The following is a 17,565-nucleotide window of genomic DNA, read 5'->3' on the forward strand; positions in this document are numbered from 1 at the left end:
TCCATGGGTGGAGTCAAATGGATACAGATCTACAGGCTCTACTGGAGAGAGACATGTTGCATCGCAATATTAGCCATCAGCGTTTGTAAGCCGACCATCCGAGTTAATTTTGGAATTGGTCTGTTTTCTCGGCCTCGGAAATGCAAACCTTCCTCGGCCATAGGGGTCTTGTAGATCTAAGTATATACATACAACAGTCCCTTTATCCCTCCAAGTTCGGACTTAGGCAAGTAATTCATGTCCCCCGAGAACACACCATCCCCACAAGGGTCTAGACTTGTCAATTTTTCTGCTGGTATATGGGAACCAATCTAAATTCACCCTTTGGGTGAGATTTATCGCTGTAGACTTCATCCATATGGGGTTCCTAGATCGAGCGATGAACTCCGAATAAATCGGAAAAATTAGTCAACTCGGCTTGATAATCTGATTTGGAACTCGGCGATAGAAGTTCTATGGTATGAAGATCTACCAATAGCCTCCTGCATCTGCTCTCCTCTAATCATGCAAGGAATGTGGTCATATACGGATCGGATTTGTCCGTCCAGACTTTCATGCCCTTTCCAAATACTGTCTAGCTACTACGTAGATGGCTTGCCTTTTGCGGATGCCTTTTGAAGTTTGCCACGAAATTGTCTCATTCATTCGCTGCAACCTCGGGCTTCGGAGATGATAGCTTCTATTTAGGTTCACCTAGGTAAATCACATGTATAAAGGATCTCGCATAGATTTTATCTACTTTAGACTCGTGGTTTTTGAGAACATTAAAAAAGCGTTTTATCGATAATCTGAGCTCTCCAATATTAGGGCACCCTACTTTGATTCTGTTGAAATGACGTCCTTCCCTGCCCAATCTTGCTGCTACCAAGGGTTCAAACATGATGGTCAGCCACAAGGCTCAGTATCCATGGTGGATGACTTCGAGGTCTATACCAGTCAACCTCCTTCCAAGTCGACTGAAAATGGGATTTTGATGTAAGTCTTTATTGATATTCCCCTCGAAGTTCACTATTTCTCACTTCTGGCAGACTCACGGATATCACCGGCCACCGTGTTCCAAACGCTCAACTAATTGCGGACCAGTTTGCCATGAATGGGTACTTTGTTATTATGCCCGATATGTTTTACGGTGATGCCGTGCCTTTGAACAAGCCGGGCGAATTCGATATGCAGAAGTGGAGAAACGGGGGGGCATCACCCGGAAAGAAAGAGCCACCTCCCCTCGACTGTTGATCCAATTGTTGAATCCTGTCTAAGAGAAATGAGGACCAAATTCAACTGCAAAGTATGTATGTTCCGAGTCAAATACAATGAACATCAGTATTAACATATACTAGAGAATTGGTGCTGTAGGATATTGCTTCGGCGGCAAGTATGTCGTGCGGCATCTGCACTCGGGGAAAATCGATGTGGGCTATACAGCACACCCATCCCATATTGAAGAGGCCGAGCTCAAGGCCATTCAAGGGCCACTTTCTATTGCTGCAGCAGAAACCGACGGGATATTCTCTGTTGAAAAGCGACATGTGACAGAGGGGATCTTGAGGGAGTTGAGCCTTCCTTATCAAATCAACCTCTATAGCGGGGTAAAGCATGGATTTGCTGTCCGTGGTGATCCAGCAATCCCAGATGTGAGATATGCGAAGCGAAGTGCTTTTGTACAAGGAGTTGAGTGGTTCAATGAGCATTTAAATCAGGATTCCCTGATCTAGCTTGATTATTTCGGTGCCCTTAACGACAATATCGTGTATTTGGTTATATTTCTACCTGCTTTCCCTCGTTCCTTCAGAATATTTTATGCATTTGACCAACTTTATTCCTTAGTCAATCCAGACGATCCATGATAATAGCAACTTCAGGTAGTTCTTGTGGGGAAAGACACTTTATCGAGTATATTTTAGGTGTTTGATTTCAGGGTTCCCAGCAAAACTATAAGTTAAGTTCAAGAAATACGCAAGTTAATTCATTCCAGTGCAGGTCCTCATATTCTGACATGAGACAAAATTCGGAACTAAATACATAACAAAAGCAAATTTCACCTATAACTCCATTTATATTTACGAGATCAAATGTAGTTACTTGCTGCTTTAGAAGAGCTCACCTCTAGGCCATGAACCCAATACTCTTCCAGTATTAGATAAACTTTCGCGCAAGGTCGGGGCTCACTGGGCCGACTGCGCGGAGAGTTTGGGAGTGTTCTCGACTCTTAGTAGTGTCAAGAAGAAGACCACCCGCCGACATGCGTTGGAAATCATGTTCAAGAAAATCAGCTAGCACCGTGGCTGAGTTTTGATCCTTGTTAAGGGCATTTGCGGGGAAGTCTCGTACGAAAGCCACCCATTCGTCTAAGGGCAGGCGGTTGCCCGACGGGATTCCGAGGGCATCGGCAAGAATGGGAAGCATTTCCTGCCATGGCTGCCTGATTGGGTTGTCGATATGGTAAATCGGATAAGGGTGATCGGCAAAGAGGAGGTCGACCAGTGCGCCAGCCACATCGTCCACAGGCGTCCAGGAGAGTGGCCCATGCAGATCAGGCAGCTGATTGATGGTCTGTGCCAGTTTAAAAAGGAATGACAGATGCTCAACCGGGTTCCAGTAGCCTGAGATATTTGATGCGCTCCCACCTGTCACAGTGGTGATAGACGAGATGAACTGGAAGCTCACAGGGGGACCACCTAGTGAAGAGAGATCGCAGGCGAATTCGATCAAGTTCCGCATAATACGAAACTGTGACTCAAAGCCCTGGACCGGCCGTTTGATACTCATAGCCCACGCATTGTGCAGAATGTGTGTGGTAGACTCGAGTAGATTCTTGTAGGTTTCTAGCGACAGCCCCAGCTGAAGTTTTGCAAGGTCGGTTTCGAAGACCTGGATTTTCGCAAGAGCCTCCTCAGGGAACGAGAGTCCCTTTGTGGCCAGTGACTGCATTTGTCGTTCTCGGGCCTCTTGCTGACCGCGACGGTTGAGACATATTACTTTCGTGACAGAGGGCATCTGGGCTAGATGGGCTCATGTCTGTGCACAGACATGAGCCCAGAAGGAGACACTTAGACCGGCATTCCACAAGCTCAACGTGGTGTCGACTAGATTATCCCACGCGCGATCTGTAGTGATGTTGACGGCCTGGAAGTATCTCCCTGCGAGGCCCGTTAATGCTCGGCTGGCCATCACGGTGATGGTAGAACTATATCCCGCCTCCAGGTAAATTGCATTGGGGAATTCACGATCCACTCGCTGCAATGCATGGTGGAAATAGACCGGCAAACGCATATGGTCGGCGACATAGGACCCAGGGTTGTCGATTGTGTTTTCAGGGCGGGTGTTTGTGGATCGGTCTATGCGGATTTTGGACGGCTCTCGGAAGGTCAAGCCATTCGTTGCTTCATTCAATTTGCTACGCAGTGGGTCGACCAGTTTGGAACGGAAGGCATTGGTGACATCAAGTCTCTTTGCCTTGACAGAAGCAAACGAAGGGCTTCCAAGGCGAAACGCATCGACGGCCTCCACCGCGCGGGTTGATCCAGCTATAGTGAAGCTCCTAGGTCCATTATAGCATGCAATCCCTGCGGACTCTTGATCAGGGATAGTACTGTTGGCTGTGGCAAGCGAATAGGGTCTTATTATTCGGTAGTAATATCGGTAATAGTCTATATCTACCCTATTTACTATCTAGATACCGGGTTAGACTGCGACATCGCCCGTCCACGGTGGGCGGTAGGCTATTTGGATTTTCGAGTGCCCATCCATAACGCCCACGGCCCGTAGGCATGCATACCCATGCCGGGTATACCTACTATGCCTACTATTATATAAAGTCACCCAAAATAGACGTATAACTCGCTGACTTCGTATAATAAATAACTGTTATTTATACCTATTTTATTAACTCTATATAAAATCGCAGCTTTACTCTATAAGTTTATATTATTAAATTCTAATCTGGTACATACAAGTACATATGTAGGGTTAGCGACCCGAGAGCACATGCATTAGTCAGTACATACACTAAGTACAGTTTCGCATTAATGAGAATTTCTATCAATATCACTAATTAGCTGGGTTTGTTCATGGAGGGTTACATTCGTCGTGCATGTATATAGCGTGGCCTCGAAAGTAATTGCTTAACATAAAATAAAACAGTGAAAAAAGCACCAAATAGAAATCCTCAGATGAGAATTTAAGCGAGTAATTGATTAAATGCTTCAAAGCGAGAATAATCTGACACAATATACTTTACAAAACATTCAAAATAGAGATTAAATAGGATATAGGAAGAATCGAAGTCGACGAATACTTCCCGAAAGTACTTTATGCAAACTGCAAGCTGCAAGCTAGCAAGGTAAATTGGAGCTAATTGACATCTATTTTAAGACCCCAAGTGGCCGATATGCGAACTAATTAAGGAACATTTGAACAATCCCCCTGTCAAGTGCAGAGTGTAGATCTCTGCATCACCTCTCGGCGGTAACGCCCAAGCCCTATTGGTCGGTGGCGTCAACAGCTACAATGAGATCTCCAACTGGCAGCGCTTTACACATCTCTTAGAGTGGTCTTAGACTGGCCCCCGTTCTGAGACCAAGCTTTATATCCGGACGCCTTCCGCTGAAATGAAGGTTTTTCATTCTCTCTCAGTTTCAGATTGGCTTGAAGTCCCTGGCGGACTCGCACTTGCTTTGATTTCTTTTGCTATTTTTCAGCTTGCTGCTTTACAAGGATTCAGTTCATTGGCGACCCCTCCATTGCCCCTCGAGACCCTTGTTTATCGTCATCCTGGCTACTATCCAATCCGCGGTCTTCGCCACTTGTTTGTTTCTGGGTCATTGCAGAAGGGGATTTGCTTGAAAGCCACCCAAATCCCGTTACTCTGCCCACTTGCAGACTTATCAGCTGGTCCTTGTCACCGGTTGTTTGCTGGTTCTCATTAGAACGCATTAATATCAACCCTATCCCATAATCCCCCCGCTCGACTATTACTCTCCCCGTTAGACGAATGTCACCTTTTGCTTCTCCTGGGGGGCTATATCAGAGCAGTACGAGTCGATATCACATCACTATCTCACACAAATCATGGCGGGAATCGTCAACGGACCTCTATCTATCTTCCGCAAGTCGGACTCTTCAAAACCTCTCCATGCTCGATGGGGGGATGTGTCCATCTCCGTGCCCACAGATGGCTCATGGAATCAATACGACAATCCCCATCGACCCGCCAAAGAGAGATCAGCCTACGGACCAGGCTACGTGCCCGACTGCTCTCCGCAAGACCGCCGGAATCCCCACCCAGTGAAAGAAGAGGACCAAGACGACGACGCCAGAAGCGTCTGCAGCGAAACCTCAATAGTCTCGCGGCGCAGCTCACTCTCCCTCGGAAGCCTGCGACCGGGTCGGCTCTCAGTGCGCCTCGCCTCGCGTCCGAAACAACTGCGGGGCGAATCACAGACAGAAAGAGACGCCCGGCGCTCCGAGCAAAAGCGGAATGAGTTTGCATATCGACCAATCCAACATGACTACACCTCCGAAGTAGTCGATAACAACACTCATCCCAACAATCGCTTCAAGTACATTCCGACCAACGGACGGTACCTTCAGAGCTCGGGCGCTGAGATTCCACGCAGCCAGTCTGTCAACTCGCCCCGCAGCCCCCACTCGCGGCGCGGCTCGTTGTCCGAGTCTAGTGATCGGCGATACAGCGGTCGCGATCGTGACCATTACACTCCGACTGTCCGAGGGAGCACCTATCAGGAGGATGACAGTCGCAGTCTGCAATCTACTAGTTTTCGTGATAGCTCAGACAGCTCTAGGTGGAATTATGGGCTGCCACCTAGACGGCGGACGTCGCCTTTTGTTGCGGCCGATAGTAAGAGGGCTTCTTCGATCTCGAAGTCTATGACGATGTCTATGGTTCCTGATCCTGACGATCTCTATGAATAATGGATCTATGTGTATTTCGGTTGTTGTTACGTCTTGGTTTTATTAAGCATCATTGCACGGTGTTGGGTGTTTTTGGTGGTTACTGGCCTTTTCATAGCGCCTCAGAATGAAACCATTTATTTACTTTTTCACTATTCACACTATAGTATGGAGTAGCTTTGGTGAATTTAGTTTAAAGTTTGTGGTGATATTCGGCCTTGGAATTTATATCTGGCTTAATCTTGGCCGCTCAGGGGCGTGTAATTCAAGTACTTCGTCATAGCATTCCAATTGGTGGACTTTCCCCCATTCTATCATGGAATTCAAGTTTTGACCTGAGTGACTGCCAGGTATTTTAATGCCTGGGGCGACAGGTTTGATATATCACTATGACGGCATATCAACGTCTTTTGCCCCAACCAATAGAAATCCCACGTAAGAGCGGCGACTTGAAACGATTTAATTTCGAGTTGACGAGTTGAATATTAAACATTAAACATTGAACACTAACAATAGAGAGCTCGCTATCTCAATATCATCTTGACCACAATGACCGACGCAGTAGTTCAACTTCGGTGTGGTGTCAAGGCAAGTATATTCCGCCTAGATATTTTATATCCATACTAATTCCTTACCCTGGATTAACAGAACGACGACTGGGGGAAGAAAGGAACAAAGTCGATTGTTGCTCAGCTATGGTCTAAAACCCCAAACAATGCCGCAATTGACGACTCCAAGCATTATTCCGAGGTAAGCTTCTCAGGATTATTGACTTCTATAAGCCACAGTCATGTTGACTTTTGAGTAGATGTGGCTGGGCACGTACCCTTCAAACCCATCCTATCTACTTTCCACGGGCGAACACCTCGGCGAGTACCTGAAGAAGCACCCCGAGCTAGTGGGCAAGTCCGTTCACGACCGATGGGGTCCAGAGATTCCATTTCTCCCAAAGGCAAGGGCAAAAGCCAACAATTATAGTGTGTGGGCACACAAATGAACTAACATTGACCCAGATTCTATCTTTCAGCAAAGCGCTACCGCTACAAATTCATCCAGACCTGAAGCTCGCCGCACAACTACACAAAGAACAGCCCGAAAAGTATGGCGACACGATGCACAAGCCAGAGATTGCAATCGCACTCTCAAAATTTGAACTCTTCGCAGGCTGGAAGCCCCTGAAAGACATCCAAGCGCTATTCGAGTTGAACCACCTGGCAAAGTACATCCCCAAATCCGGACAATTCAACGACGAAACCCTGCGCCAAGTATGCAAGGCTCTACTAAGCGCTCCACCCGAAGAAGTCGCACAGACAATGAAAGATCTGCAAGCCATCCCGGAACCCCAGTTCGGCGCACACACCTACATCCCCAGTCTACTGAGCCGTCTAGCAAAGCAATACGGCGAAGGCGACAACGGAAACCTAGTCGCCGCCCTGCTGATGAACTACCTGACCCTAGGACCGGGAGATTCCGTCTTCGTCCCCGCAGACAGCATCCACGCCTACCTGGAAGGCGACATCGTGGAGTGCATGGCGAGGTCAGACAACGTCATCAATACAGGGTTCTGTCCGGCTGCAGACCGCGACAGCGTTGAGTTGTTCGGACAGGCTTTGAGCTTTGTGCCACATAATGCGCAGGATGCGCTGCTGCCACGTAGAAAGAGTGACAAGGGCTTGAATGGCAAGACGGATGTTTATGCACCGCCTATCAGTGAATTTGCGGTGTTGTGTACTACTCTTGGGGCTGGGGAGCATGAGACGCACAAGGCTATTCTTGGACCGAGTTTGATGATTGTTATCAAGGGGGATGGTCATATGAAATTCCCTGGTAACCAGACCGCTGAGTTAAAGGAGGGATATGTTTTCTTTGTGGGGCAGGGTATTGCGTTGGACTTTGGGACTGACAAGGGCATGGCGGTTTACCGGGCGTTTGCGGAGTAAAAGTGGCCAGAAGAGGCTCAGGTGGGGGGTATTTAGTGAGTCATTTTGTGAAGGGAGGGAATGGAAGCAAAGGGTATAAACTGTATGATATTTAAAAAAGAGAATACTTGTATTTTGAAAATCGGGGATTGGAAGATTGAAGTAGGGCTTGCGCTGTCTTGGATTTGTTGTATGCGGGCGTTGAAGCCCTGTGAGGGTTTCCATATCTGGTAAGAGACTCGTCAAATCAAAAATGGGTACATAGAAGAGGGCCATCTCAGAGCACTGTCAACTGATCAACACTCAGCACACCTTGTAGATCTTTCATAATCCCGGGCGAACAAGCGGTGATACCCTTTTCATTTATATACAACTCTGCACAGTGGTGTTGGATTAATCGGGGAATATCATTTGCTGATTGCCAGGCGCTTTGGACGAACCAGTTAACGTACAACAAGATTGTTGGTGACGGCAAATGCATGAATGTGATTTGTTCACAGATGCAGCAGTTTTAATTTAGAAATTAGGGCGCATTTACGAGGGTCTAGCCCGCCAGATTAGGCCGCTTATGCAGGTTAATTGAACTAATGCTGGCTAATTTTGTCGCCTTTGGGCGAATCTATCTATAGCTAATTGATACTATCTTTATTTTCCCCGCGAGTCGCTCAAAATATCTTTGAAACAGGGACCGTGTGTCAGGATGGCACTAAGCTTCCTTGACCCGTTTCAGGGTCTTATATATCTATATCCTCGCAGTTTCAAAGCATGGGTTGTTATTAGCATCCACAGAATTGAGGCTTAATTCAAAAAGTCTTTCTGGTCTGAATACAAGATCGTGGAGGTCAAATCTGTCTTGACTTCAGTTCTTTGTTTACTTTGGATATCTATACCCTGGATGTCCTCCCGGCAAACACATCCTCGTTGAATTATCCTTGAATACTGGGCTATGTCAATTAATTCTTCTCTTGACCCCCGCTCTGATAACAACTACTCTTCCCGCACCCCCGTGATTATCATTGGTGCGATAGCTGGCAGCCTCATATTCCTAGCAAGTATGCAGCCCGAGCCGCAACCCACCAGAAGCAAGCTAACCTAAACCAGTGGCTGGAAGCTTACTATATCTCTTCTCGCGAAAAGAACGGGCCAGAAGAAGAAACGCCCAACAATCCGAGGACTTTTCTCCTCTTGAACCTCCACCAGCCTATAAAACGGACGAACTAGGCACACCCAGAGGTCTCCACTCTCAACCCCGGCCCTTGTCCACCTTCGCGCCGGACTACAGTCGCCAGGCCCAGCACGCGCAACAGTACCAACAACAGCTATCTCGGCCTTCATATGATCAACCTCCAGTATACCCCACACTGCCAACATATGATCCGTCACGATATCAACCTATTCCGCCAACGTCCATGGTGGGCGATGTTAACGCCCACACCTATACTTATAACCCCACCAATCATGCCAATCCACACCCCGGTCCCTCTTCCCGCCTGAGTGCAGTGCACTACAGTGACGCCAGGCTAGCAACCTCCCGGCCGGTTTCAATGGCGGACCATGGGCCTCCAATTGGTCCTGTAGCTGTTCCAAATAGGTCGGGGCAGCAGGCAGCTATGCCACCTCCGCCGGAGCCGAACAGACAGGAACGCAGGGACAGGAGGGATAGGAGGGAGAGGAGTGCATCTGAGCCAATGCTGTCGGCCCAAACCGTCCCAAAACAACCTAAACCCGTTTTGTCGCGGCTGATCACCAATTTCCGTTGAAATTGTGACAGTGGCTTGGGCTTGTTTTCTTGTTTTTACGACTATTACGACATGGCGCTTTCTTTTTCGGAAAATGTGACTGGGGTGGTTATTTGATATTTGATATATTTTGATTTATTCAAGTTTTCTTCAAAAATCAACCTTCATTAACCGGTGAAAATGTTGTAATTGTCATACAACATAGTAAAATATTTTGTAGATTGGCAGACACCTGGTCTGTGCTATGATCTCCAATATCGATCATCACGGGAATTTCCCCTTTTCACACTTTCTCGGCGCCTACAGTACATCAACGGAGTATCTCAGGCTCAAACGCCCCGAATTGATCATTCTTTAGATCCAGGTCTCTAATAATTCCTCTTTCAGAAAGTACACATTCTTTCAGGTACTTTGTCTATCTGTACACTCCATTTACGCCAACTCGACTGTGAATATTGTCCTTCAACTCCACTTCGTTGCAGGGATTCAGATGCGTCACAGTGAAACAGTGCTTTTTTACGCCTTTTTGCACTTTTTCACCTTGAGAGGGGGGCTACCCCCTCTTTTGATCCCTGTCTTTCACCTGGTATTTTTTTCTTCCTCGTGGATGCTAGCAAATGACTGGTCAAGAAGAAGCTGCTTCAATGTCTCTATCACGTCCATTGTTGCATCGTGATCCCTGAATTCAGGAGATAAATCTGCCACTCAAATTGTCGAGCCCCAAATCCGATCATCATATCGAGGGTCTTTGTTCTTGTGAGTGCAGATCCCTAGACAAGCGCCATGCCAAGACGGACGACGAGGGTGCATTGATACAGACACACTATATGCAACCTATGGCCGACCCGCGTCAATCTGTCCACGCAAGTTCACTGCGCCGCACCTCGCAACTAACTAAATATCTCGCTGAGAATGATCAGAGGGAACAGGGATCGTAACTACCCCTCCCACATGCATTTCTACCCACGATGAAGCTATGGGAGCCTCTCATTTTCGGCGACCTGCCTGGACCTTCAGCCGGTCAACTGTTAACCCTGCATTTCGCTGGTTTTTTTTTTTTTTTTTTTTTTTTTTTTTTCTTCTCCTAGGCGCTGTTGTTTCTGCGAGATACAGCATTGTCTCGATTCTTAGATTCCGCCCCGGGGACCACCAGCAGAGGGGTTGTACCAGACCACCGGGTTCTCTCCCGGGTCTCTAATCACTCGTTGGGTCAGTTGGCTACTAACACCATCCCCGTCAGGCACTTCATTTGGAAGATCTTCACTCTTCTTGGTTACCAACAGATATGCAGTGGTTGGTTAGTGTGCCTCCATGGACGTCTCGTTTTGATATAACTTCAACACATGCGGGCGATCTATCTGCCTTGGCCACCTTCTCTCTATCTCTCTTTGTCCGTCTGCTGCGCTTGAGTTGTTGCCTTGGGGAGAGAACCCATGCTCTCTGTGGGGAGTTTCATAAGTCCTGAGATGAGCACCGCACTAGGGGGTGATTTGTCCTCCCTTTGCTAAATTTGAACTCTGAACGCGTCACTCCTCCAGCTCCCATGAAGAATTGGTTGAAGACCATGGCGACTTTCATGAAGAAGTTCAAAAGGAAGCGCAGAGTGTCCACAGAACTCCACTCTCGCTGGGGTGATGTTTCTATCACTTATCCCACACAAGGGTCCTGGAATCAGTGGGATCAAACTTCTGGTTTTGTCACGAATGCACCAGCGAGGGCAGACATACAGTCTGAAGAAAATCAACAATATCTCCCGGGTGGCCCATTACGCCAGCCGAGTTCTAGCGCCTCGAGCAGACGACCGCGAAGCACAGCTACACGAGAACACCAAGTGGGAGACACTCCATCCTTCCCTACTGGGTATTTCGACCAAAACATACGGCGTCGTGTAGGAGATAGAGATCCACACACACCACCATATCACACACCACCAGGCCAAGGACTCGGCCTCGGTGATCTTAGGCATGGGCCAAATCGCCGACCCTCAAGCTCTATCATCAATGACGAATGCACTACCGATGAGTCATGCGACGAAGAAGAAGAGGAAGAACGAGATACTCTGGGCCCACGAATTGAGTTAAGCCCTCGAGAATACGGCATGGGAGATATGTCGTACACAACACGCGACGATTCCGAAGATTTCGATATCCCAGCCAAGTCTCCTCCGCTCGCTGTGACTTCACGCATGCGCCGTTGCAGCCTCCAAAGCTGTGCAACAGAACCCACATCTATATCTGGTGGCACCAACTCCAGACGAACGAGCGTTACCGCTGCATCCTCTATCTCTACCCCCTCTATGCCACCCTCTACACCTCGTGTTGCATACAATACCCCCAAACACCCTCCCTTCCCAGAGAAAAGATACCCTCCCCGTACAAAACAGCGGGAACCTGAGTCTGCGCCTCGACAGGAAATGGTGCCTTCCTATGATGAGCTCTATGGTTAATATGTCCCGAACAAACTCTATGTTCTACTAGAAGTCTATATGTGGTGGTTTTCTATTTGTTACTTTTTCTTTTGGGCGTAACCAATCAATCTTGTTCGAATCAGTCTCGTTCGGAAGACCTGTGGTCGCCCGTTGGACTGGATTCGCCTCAATTTTGATTTATTAATTGTTTTGCATTATGGCGGTTTTATTTGCAATTTGAGTTATTTCATATAATTATTTGCACCGAATATCAAGAAAATTTACATCTGTACATATCTAGTACCTGTATGTCTATACCCTTATGTGTGGATCTTTTACTTCAAAAACCGGAGTCCCCTCTTCTCCCGGCCCTAACAAGAGGGGGGTCCCTTGGCAGATCAAAACTTCAAATATTTTTTTTTCTTTTCCAGTCGAGAGATGCCGACACCCGTTTCCAACAAGTCCTGACCGGATTTTGCGACTTTTACTCAGATGAGGGGGTGAATATGCGCCCGTGCATTATGCAGCTCGGTATCACAGTCACAACCGCCACTCACCAATCAAGTGTCAGAGCCCATCACACTCTGTACGCCTGCAGCATATCCACTGGAAGCAGGATGACGGGGCGATCACTCCATCCCCACCAACCGTTCCTCGATTCCCTCAGCTAGCGTGCAGTCACCAACCAGCCTGTAGGCGGCGTTCTCTAAGCGCCGAGGACCAACGTTGGGAGAAAGAGAATGTGCCTGATTCGACCGGCGCATCCCTTCCGTTCCTTCGCCCAGGCATTAGCAGCTCTGCAGGTGCTTGGATTGTGCAGTACTTCCCTGTCCTGTGAGCTCTTTCGACTAAATCACTCCGCCTGGTCATCACATCCAAACGGAACGGAGCGAGAGCTGCTCGCAGTGAAAAAAAGAAGCTTTCCCGCCCCGAGAAAAAGACTCAAAATCTTAAGTTTCGATTTACCGTTTCTCATGCGAACGTGAGATCGTTTTTATCCGGCACTCTGCCTACTCTCATCCCACCTCCTCGGCGGTCGCTGTAAGAACAGAAGCTGTTGAACTTTCTGTTCACTCCGGCTCATCATGCTCGGGCTAAGTGACGGAAGTTTAAGGTCCTCCAGGATGCTGGCTTTTGTCCTGGCTGCGATTTTGCTGAATAGCCCAGCTCCAGTGGTTTTCGGATTGAAAACCACACCGGGTTCGCCCTGTACAGATGTGTGCGGTACAACGGCCAACACTACATCTTCCGAGATTGCGTGTTTGGATCAATCGTACAATCAATCATCAGTAGGGAAAGATTTCCAAAAATGCATCTCCTGCCAGTTGGACAGCGAGTTCAACGATGCGAACACTGGAGAATCGGATGTGAACTGGGGACTCTGTATGTCGTACCACCTTCCAAAGATCGCAGATTGCGGTTTGTCGCTCAGATCTAACCAATCGAAACAGATAACCTGCGCTACGCCTTTTCGACCTGTGTGTTTGGATCTCCAGACTCGATCTCAAATGTCTCGTCACCGTGCCCAGTCGCATGCGATAGCGTGCGTGTAGCAGTTGGAACCAACCTTGAAGACCCAGATACATCGAATCTGGATTCGTGGTGTGACACCCCGTCGTTCGCAGATAACGTTGTCAACACCTGCGAGTTCTGCTACAACTTGACAACCACCCAAGTTTACATGGCAAACTGTACGTATGCCCTGCAACCCATTCCTGTATCAATATGATATCAGCAAATCCAAAGAAACCACAACTAACCATCCTCCAAATCCAGTCCTCGAGTCCATCCGCTACAACTGCCATTTCAAGACTGTAACGGGAAAGACCTTCGACATAGCCCCAACAAGAATCTTCACCCAATCCCTCCTGCCCTCGAGTCTCTCTCTCACAACGCCCGTTTCCAAAATCTCAAAACTGGACCTGGGAGTGGTGATCGCCGTGCCAATTGTGGGATTCCTAATCCTGGTCACGTCGCTCGCATTATGTTGCTTCTTCTTCATCCGGCACCGACGCAAGAAGACCCGTCGGAACCGCCAGACAGTTAACCCGTACAACCACTGGAACGGTGCATCGCCGATCAGCGCGCAGCAGCAGCAGCAAGCCTGGGCCGAGCAACAGATGTATAACTCTGGCGGGTATGGGCACGGTTCTGGGTTTGGCTTTGTTGATAATGATGGCCGTGGACAAGAGCTTGCATATAGCCACCAGGACCAACATTATCAAAACCAACAGTACCAGCAGCACTTCCAGGGTCAGGATAAGTCGGGTTTCTCGCAGGATATTATTGAAGAGTGTCCTCAGCAGCAGTACCAGCAGCAACAGTATGAGCAGCAGCAGCATGGTCAGATCCCTGCTCATACTCAGATATTTGAGCCGGATCAAAAGGGTCAACATGGTCAGGTACCTGTTCACCCTCAGACCTTTGATCCAGACCAAAAGAACCCCCAGCAGTGGCAATGATTGTTTGTGACAACTTGTACCTAGTTGTGTTTACCTTGTTGCTGTATAGCATTGATGAAATGTCTGTGGATAGCAGAGTCAGTTTGTGGCTTGGATGTAATGAGATCAGGATATCAGCTCACCTCATTGTTGACGGCGTTTGGGTTCTTGTTTTACGGAGTTATTCTGCTCCATCGCGTCAATATATCCCCGACATCTTGCAATGTCTGCATGTCTTTGGCGTATATAGTATAGTCAATAGTCAAATGGAGAAGAAAATGTCCCGCACGGAAGGATTCTCAGTAAAATACAACATAGCACTTAAAATAGAAGAGTGAGAAAAAGACAGAACACCAAAGAACAGCATCCAGCATCACCAGAAAGGGCGGCAAAGGGACTTATGTATCAATTATCACCCCCCTCTACGACCTAAATATACCCACATACACACATACTACAGATCCGAAAATAGCATTGACAAGCCGCCCAGCAATGCCAACAACGGGACAGGCAAAACCTACGCAAGCCAAACTGTCAGATAATACGAGATGATCAACTAGATAACCTCTGGGCGATGGGCTTTTGTGGTCCAGTGTCGCTGCAGATTGGCTGGCTGCTCTGCAGGCGTTTCAGCACGCACCGCCAAGGGTCCAAGGGTCCAATGGGAGATGGGATGGTCGATCTCGAGGTTATTTTTGGATTTGTGAACTGTGTTGTGATTTCCTGGGTTTAATTATGGGGGTTTGGAGGCGTTGGAGGGCGTGGTGCTGAGTGCTTAGCGGTATGCCCAGGTGGGTTGTTGAACTTGAGCGCTGTCACTTGTGCACCTGGGTACTCCGTAAATTATTTTGATATAGAATAATAAAAAAACTTACCAAAAGAGTTCCAATTCGACTAGAGATATAGTATTCGGAAACAGTTGAACCGGGAATTGAAGAAAATTGAGAAAATTGGGGTAAGAGAAGTCAACTGGAGGGCTCTCAGGTTCTCCGGGGCCGTTGATCTACACTTTTATCTCTTCCCCTCAAATTGGAGAGCTCTTTGACCTTCCAAGCAATTCAACCAGCCATGTCCAACCTAACCCAAGAACAAATTAAAGTCCTCGAGCAATCGCGACAGCGTCTCGTACAGCTCACACGCTCACTAGGCTCGCTGATCGCAAGTCTAAACCAAAGCGACCCTCTTCCGCCCTGGTAAGAGCTCTACCATTCCCTCCAACCAATGCCATTCCCAGACCCAAGCAGCCAAATGCCATAAGGCAATAGGTATTTAAACCCATAAAACTAACCAAGAAAAACCAGGACCTCCCTCCAGTCCCAAGCAAGCATCATCTCAAACAACCTCATCAGCGTCTCCGATCAACTCTCCGACCAACGCGACCTCCTCTCCAACTTAGTCGCCTACCCAGGCCCAGAATACCCAGGCCGAACACAGGCAAACACACTCGAACAACTCCTCCGCACAAAACTCGATCCCCGTGTCGAAGACTGGGTTGCGCGTGGCCGCACGGCTGGTACAGAGCCCGCCGCAGGACAATCTAATTTCTCCGACCCTGATGCCGCGCACAAACCGCTAAGCGAAGCTCAGCTCGCGGAGCTGTGGGAATGGGCGCCGCTGGAGGCGAACCAGGAAGCACGAAGGAGGAATTGGGGTGGGAATTATACGCTTGAGGAGCGCGAGGCTGGGATTGAGAATGTTGTTACTGGGTTGCGGAGGCAGTTGGAGGATGACGATGGCTCCGAAGAGGAAAGTGATGGGGAGGAGGGGGATGGAGAGGAGATGGATGTTGTTGGTGTTCATCGGAAGCCTGGTGCTGCTGAGTTGGAGTACAATATTGCTCCTCATCAGCCGCATCCTGTGCAGCCGTTTGTGCCGTTGGATCTTATCTTGAGACATATGACTACTGGGCGCATGCCGTAGTCTTGCGATCTCTAGAGACTTGATGGTATTGACTCAGGACATGTGGTCTGTGTTTACGGTTCTACTTGGTCTGTGATTTTTCCATGAATACAACTTTTCGTAGCTCGTTCCTACAATTGCATGGTTCCAAAAACGGACGGCATTATTATTATTTTAACCAAGCCCGGAAAAAGTGAAGGGAAGCAATCGCCGAGCTATCTAACCCCGGCGGCGGGTGGTGGGTGTCTTCACGCTAGGTCTGGGAGACGCACCGGTGCTCTGGGCGAAAGGTGCCTTCTCAACTGCCTTTGGGCGAGGAGCGGCGGCCTTCTGCTTGGGCGTCGGGGCGTTCCAGTACCAGAGCATCTGGATAGCGAGGATCACATTAAGGGAGAAGCCGCCAATGAATCCGTAAAGGATAAACTTGTCATCGACTTCCTGGAGGGTCGTGAAGATTCGCGACAATGATCCGATGAGGTAGTTGAACACCTGGTTAGAAAAAGAAATTAGTGTCTAAGCCGAGATCATGTTAAAGGGCAAAGAGAATCATACCGTGAATGCGCTAAGCTGTCCGGTTCCTCCCTCACGCCAGATGGTGTAGATTTGAGGCGCCTTGCTGGCAACACCCAGAGCACCCGCACCAGCCTGCAGGTAAGCCATAGTCTGGGCATCCACAAGAGTCTGGTCGAACAACAGCGCATAAACGCTGGCAGCTACGACAGCGATGAAAGCCGCGGCAGCGGCGGAGCGTCCGGCATAGTTCAGGACCAGAACACCGATAGCGATATCCTGAACGGCGATGAGAGCAGTCTCACCATAGGTGCTGAATGGGAACTGGTTGCGCACGCCGTACGAGAGGGTGATGAGCAAGCTGGCGGTTTCGAGGGCGTAAGAGACGAATGAGACACCGGCGGAGGAGCGGGAGTTGATCAGCTTCAGAATCTGCGGGATTTTGACGACAGCACTGGCACCGACAATAGCAATGCCAAGGGCCTTGGAGATGGCGAGTGATGTGCAAGCAGGGTCCTTAGTGACATCGAGATCGACCAACAGTGCACCGTGGCAAGACTTTCCAATCAAGGACACAACGGCATCGTGCACTGGCTCGGGAATAGCCGAGACAATAGGCGCCAAATAAGGCTGAAGAGGGGTAATCACTGTGTTCTGAATGGTATCCATAATGAATGCAAGTGATCACAAAAAGAGAGAACAGTGTTGGATCAATCAGGCAATGTCCCGAAGAACAATTT

General features: G+C 48.5%; 11 protein-coding genes across 11 annotated transcripts; 8 read left to right on the forward strand and 3 right to left on the reverse strand.

Moving 5' to 3' along the window:
- Positions 1-832: 832 nt before the first annotated feature.
- On the forward strand, positions 833-1,233 carry N7455_000464 (uncharacterized protein; the record flags this gene model as incomplete). Its single annotated transcript, XM_040952469.2, has 2 exons — positions 833-975; positions 1,029-1,233. The coding sequence occupies 2 exons, from the start codon at positions 833-835 to the stop codon at positions 1,231-1,233; spliced, it is 348 nt and encodes a 115-aa protein (XP_040817249.2).
- A 28-nt stretch (positions 1,234-1,261) lies between these two features.
- N7455_000465 (uncharacterized protein) lies at positions 1,262-1,712 on the forward strand (the record flags this gene model as incomplete). Its single annotated transcript, XM_065603809.1, has 2 exons — positions 1,262-1,285; positions 1,338-1,712. 2 exons carry the CDS (start codon positions 1,262-1,264, stop codon positions 1,710-1,712), a joined length of 399 nt encoding a protein of 132 aa, XP_065462300.1.
- A 421-nt stretch (positions 1,713-2,133) lies between these two features.
- Positions 2,134-2,994, reverse strand: N7455_000466 (uncharacterized protein; the record flags this gene model as incomplete). Its single annotated transcript, XM_065603810.1, has 1 exon — positions 2,134-2,994. The coding sequence occupies one exon, from the start codon at positions 2,992-2,994 to the stop codon at positions 2,134-2,136; it is 861 nt and encodes a 286-aa protein (XP_065462301.1).
- Positions 2,995-3,009: 15 nt separating this feature from the next.
- On the reverse strand, positions 3,010-3,769 carry N7455_000467 (uncharacterized protein; the record flags this gene model as incomplete). Its single annotated transcript, XM_040952329.2, has 2 exons — positions 3,010-3,616; positions 3,678-3,769. 2 exons carry the CDS (start codon positions 3,767-3,769, stop codon positions 3,010-3,012), a joined length of 699 nt encoding a protein of 232 aa, XP_040817321.2.
- A 1,298-nt stretch (positions 3,770-5,067) lies between these two features.
- On the forward strand, positions 5,068-5,931 carry N7455_000468 (uncharacterized protein; the record flags this gene model as incomplete). Its single annotated transcript, XM_040952364.2, has 1 exon — positions 5,068-5,931. One exon carries the CDS (start codon positions 5,068-5,070, stop codon positions 5,929-5,931), a length of 864 nt encoding a protein of 287 aa, XP_040817382.2.
- A 528-nt stretch (positions 5,932-6,459) lies between these two features.
- On the forward strand, positions 6,460-7,850 carry N7455_000469 (uncharacterized protein; the record flags this gene model as incomplete). Its single annotated transcript, XM_065603811.1, has 4 exons — positions 6,460-6,498; positions 6,559-6,660; positions 6,719-6,862; positions 6,924-7,850. The coding sequence occupies 4 exons, from the start codon at positions 6,460-6,462 to the stop codon at positions 7,848-7,850; spliced, it is 1,212 nt and encodes a 403-aa protein (XP_065462302.1).
- A 781-nt stretch (positions 7,851-8,631) lies between these two features.
- On the forward strand, positions 8,632-9,589 carry N7455_000470 (uncharacterized protein; the record flags this gene model as incomplete). Its single annotated transcript, XM_040952063.2, has 2 exons — positions 8,632-8,881; positions 8,931-9,589. Exons 1-2 carry the CDS (start codon positions 8,776-8,778, stop codon positions 9,587-9,589), a joined length of 765 nt encoding a protein of 254 aa, XP_040817428.2. The 5' UTR covers positions 8,632-8,775.
- Positions 9,590-11,111: 1,522 nt separating this feature from the next.
- N7455_000471 (uncharacterized protein) lies at positions 11,112-12,014 on the forward strand (the record flags this gene model as incomplete). The annotated part of the gene is made up of 1 exon (XM_040952373.2): positions 11,112-12,014. The coding sequence occupies one exon, from the start codon at positions 11,112-11,114 to the stop codon at positions 12,012-12,014; it is 903 nt and encodes a 300-aa protein (XP_040817278.2).
- A 1,046-nt stretch (positions 12,015-13,060) lies between these two features.
- On the forward strand, positions 13,061-14,437 carry N7455_000472 (uncharacterized protein; the record flags this gene model as incomplete). Its single annotated transcript, XM_040952119.2, has 3 exons — positions 13,061-13,358; positions 13,427-13,666; positions 13,752-14,437. 3 exons carry the CDS (start codon positions 13,061-13,063, stop codon positions 14,435-14,437), a joined length of 1,224 nt encoding a protein of 407 aa, XP_040817441.2.
- Positions 14,438-15,484: 1,047 nt separating this feature from the next.
- med8 (RNA polymerase II mediator complex subunit MED8) lies at positions 15,485-16,336 on the forward strand (the record flags this gene model as incomplete). Its single annotated transcript, XM_040952387.2, has 2 exons — positions 15,485-15,609; positions 15,718-16,336. 2 exons carry the CDS (start codon positions 15,485-15,487, stop codon positions 16,334-16,336), a joined length of 744 nt encoding a protein of 247 aa, XP_040817423.2.
- A 198-nt stretch (positions 16,337-16,534) lies between these two features.
- Positions 16,535-17,494, reverse strand: N7455_000474 (putative monosaccharide-P-dolichol utilization protein; the record flags this gene model as incomplete). Its single annotated transcript, XM_040952431.2, has 2 exons — positions 16,535-16,804; positions 16,868-17,494. The coding sequence occupies 2 exons, from the start codon at positions 17,492-17,494 to the stop codon at positions 16,535-16,537; spliced, it is 897 nt and encodes a 298-aa protein (XP_040817245.1).
- Between the last annotated feature and the right edge of the window lie 71 nt (positions 17,495-17,565).

The sequence above is a fragment of the Penicillium solitum genome (genome assembly GCF_028829755.1).
Source record: "Penicillium solitum strain IBT 25940 chromosome Unknown utg000001l_segment0_segment0, whole genome shotgun sequence".
In the NCBI taxonomy this organism is placed as follows: domain Eukaryota; kingdom Fungi; phylum Ascomycota; class Eurotiomycetes; order Eurotiales; family Aspergillaceae; genus Penicillium; species Penicillium solitum.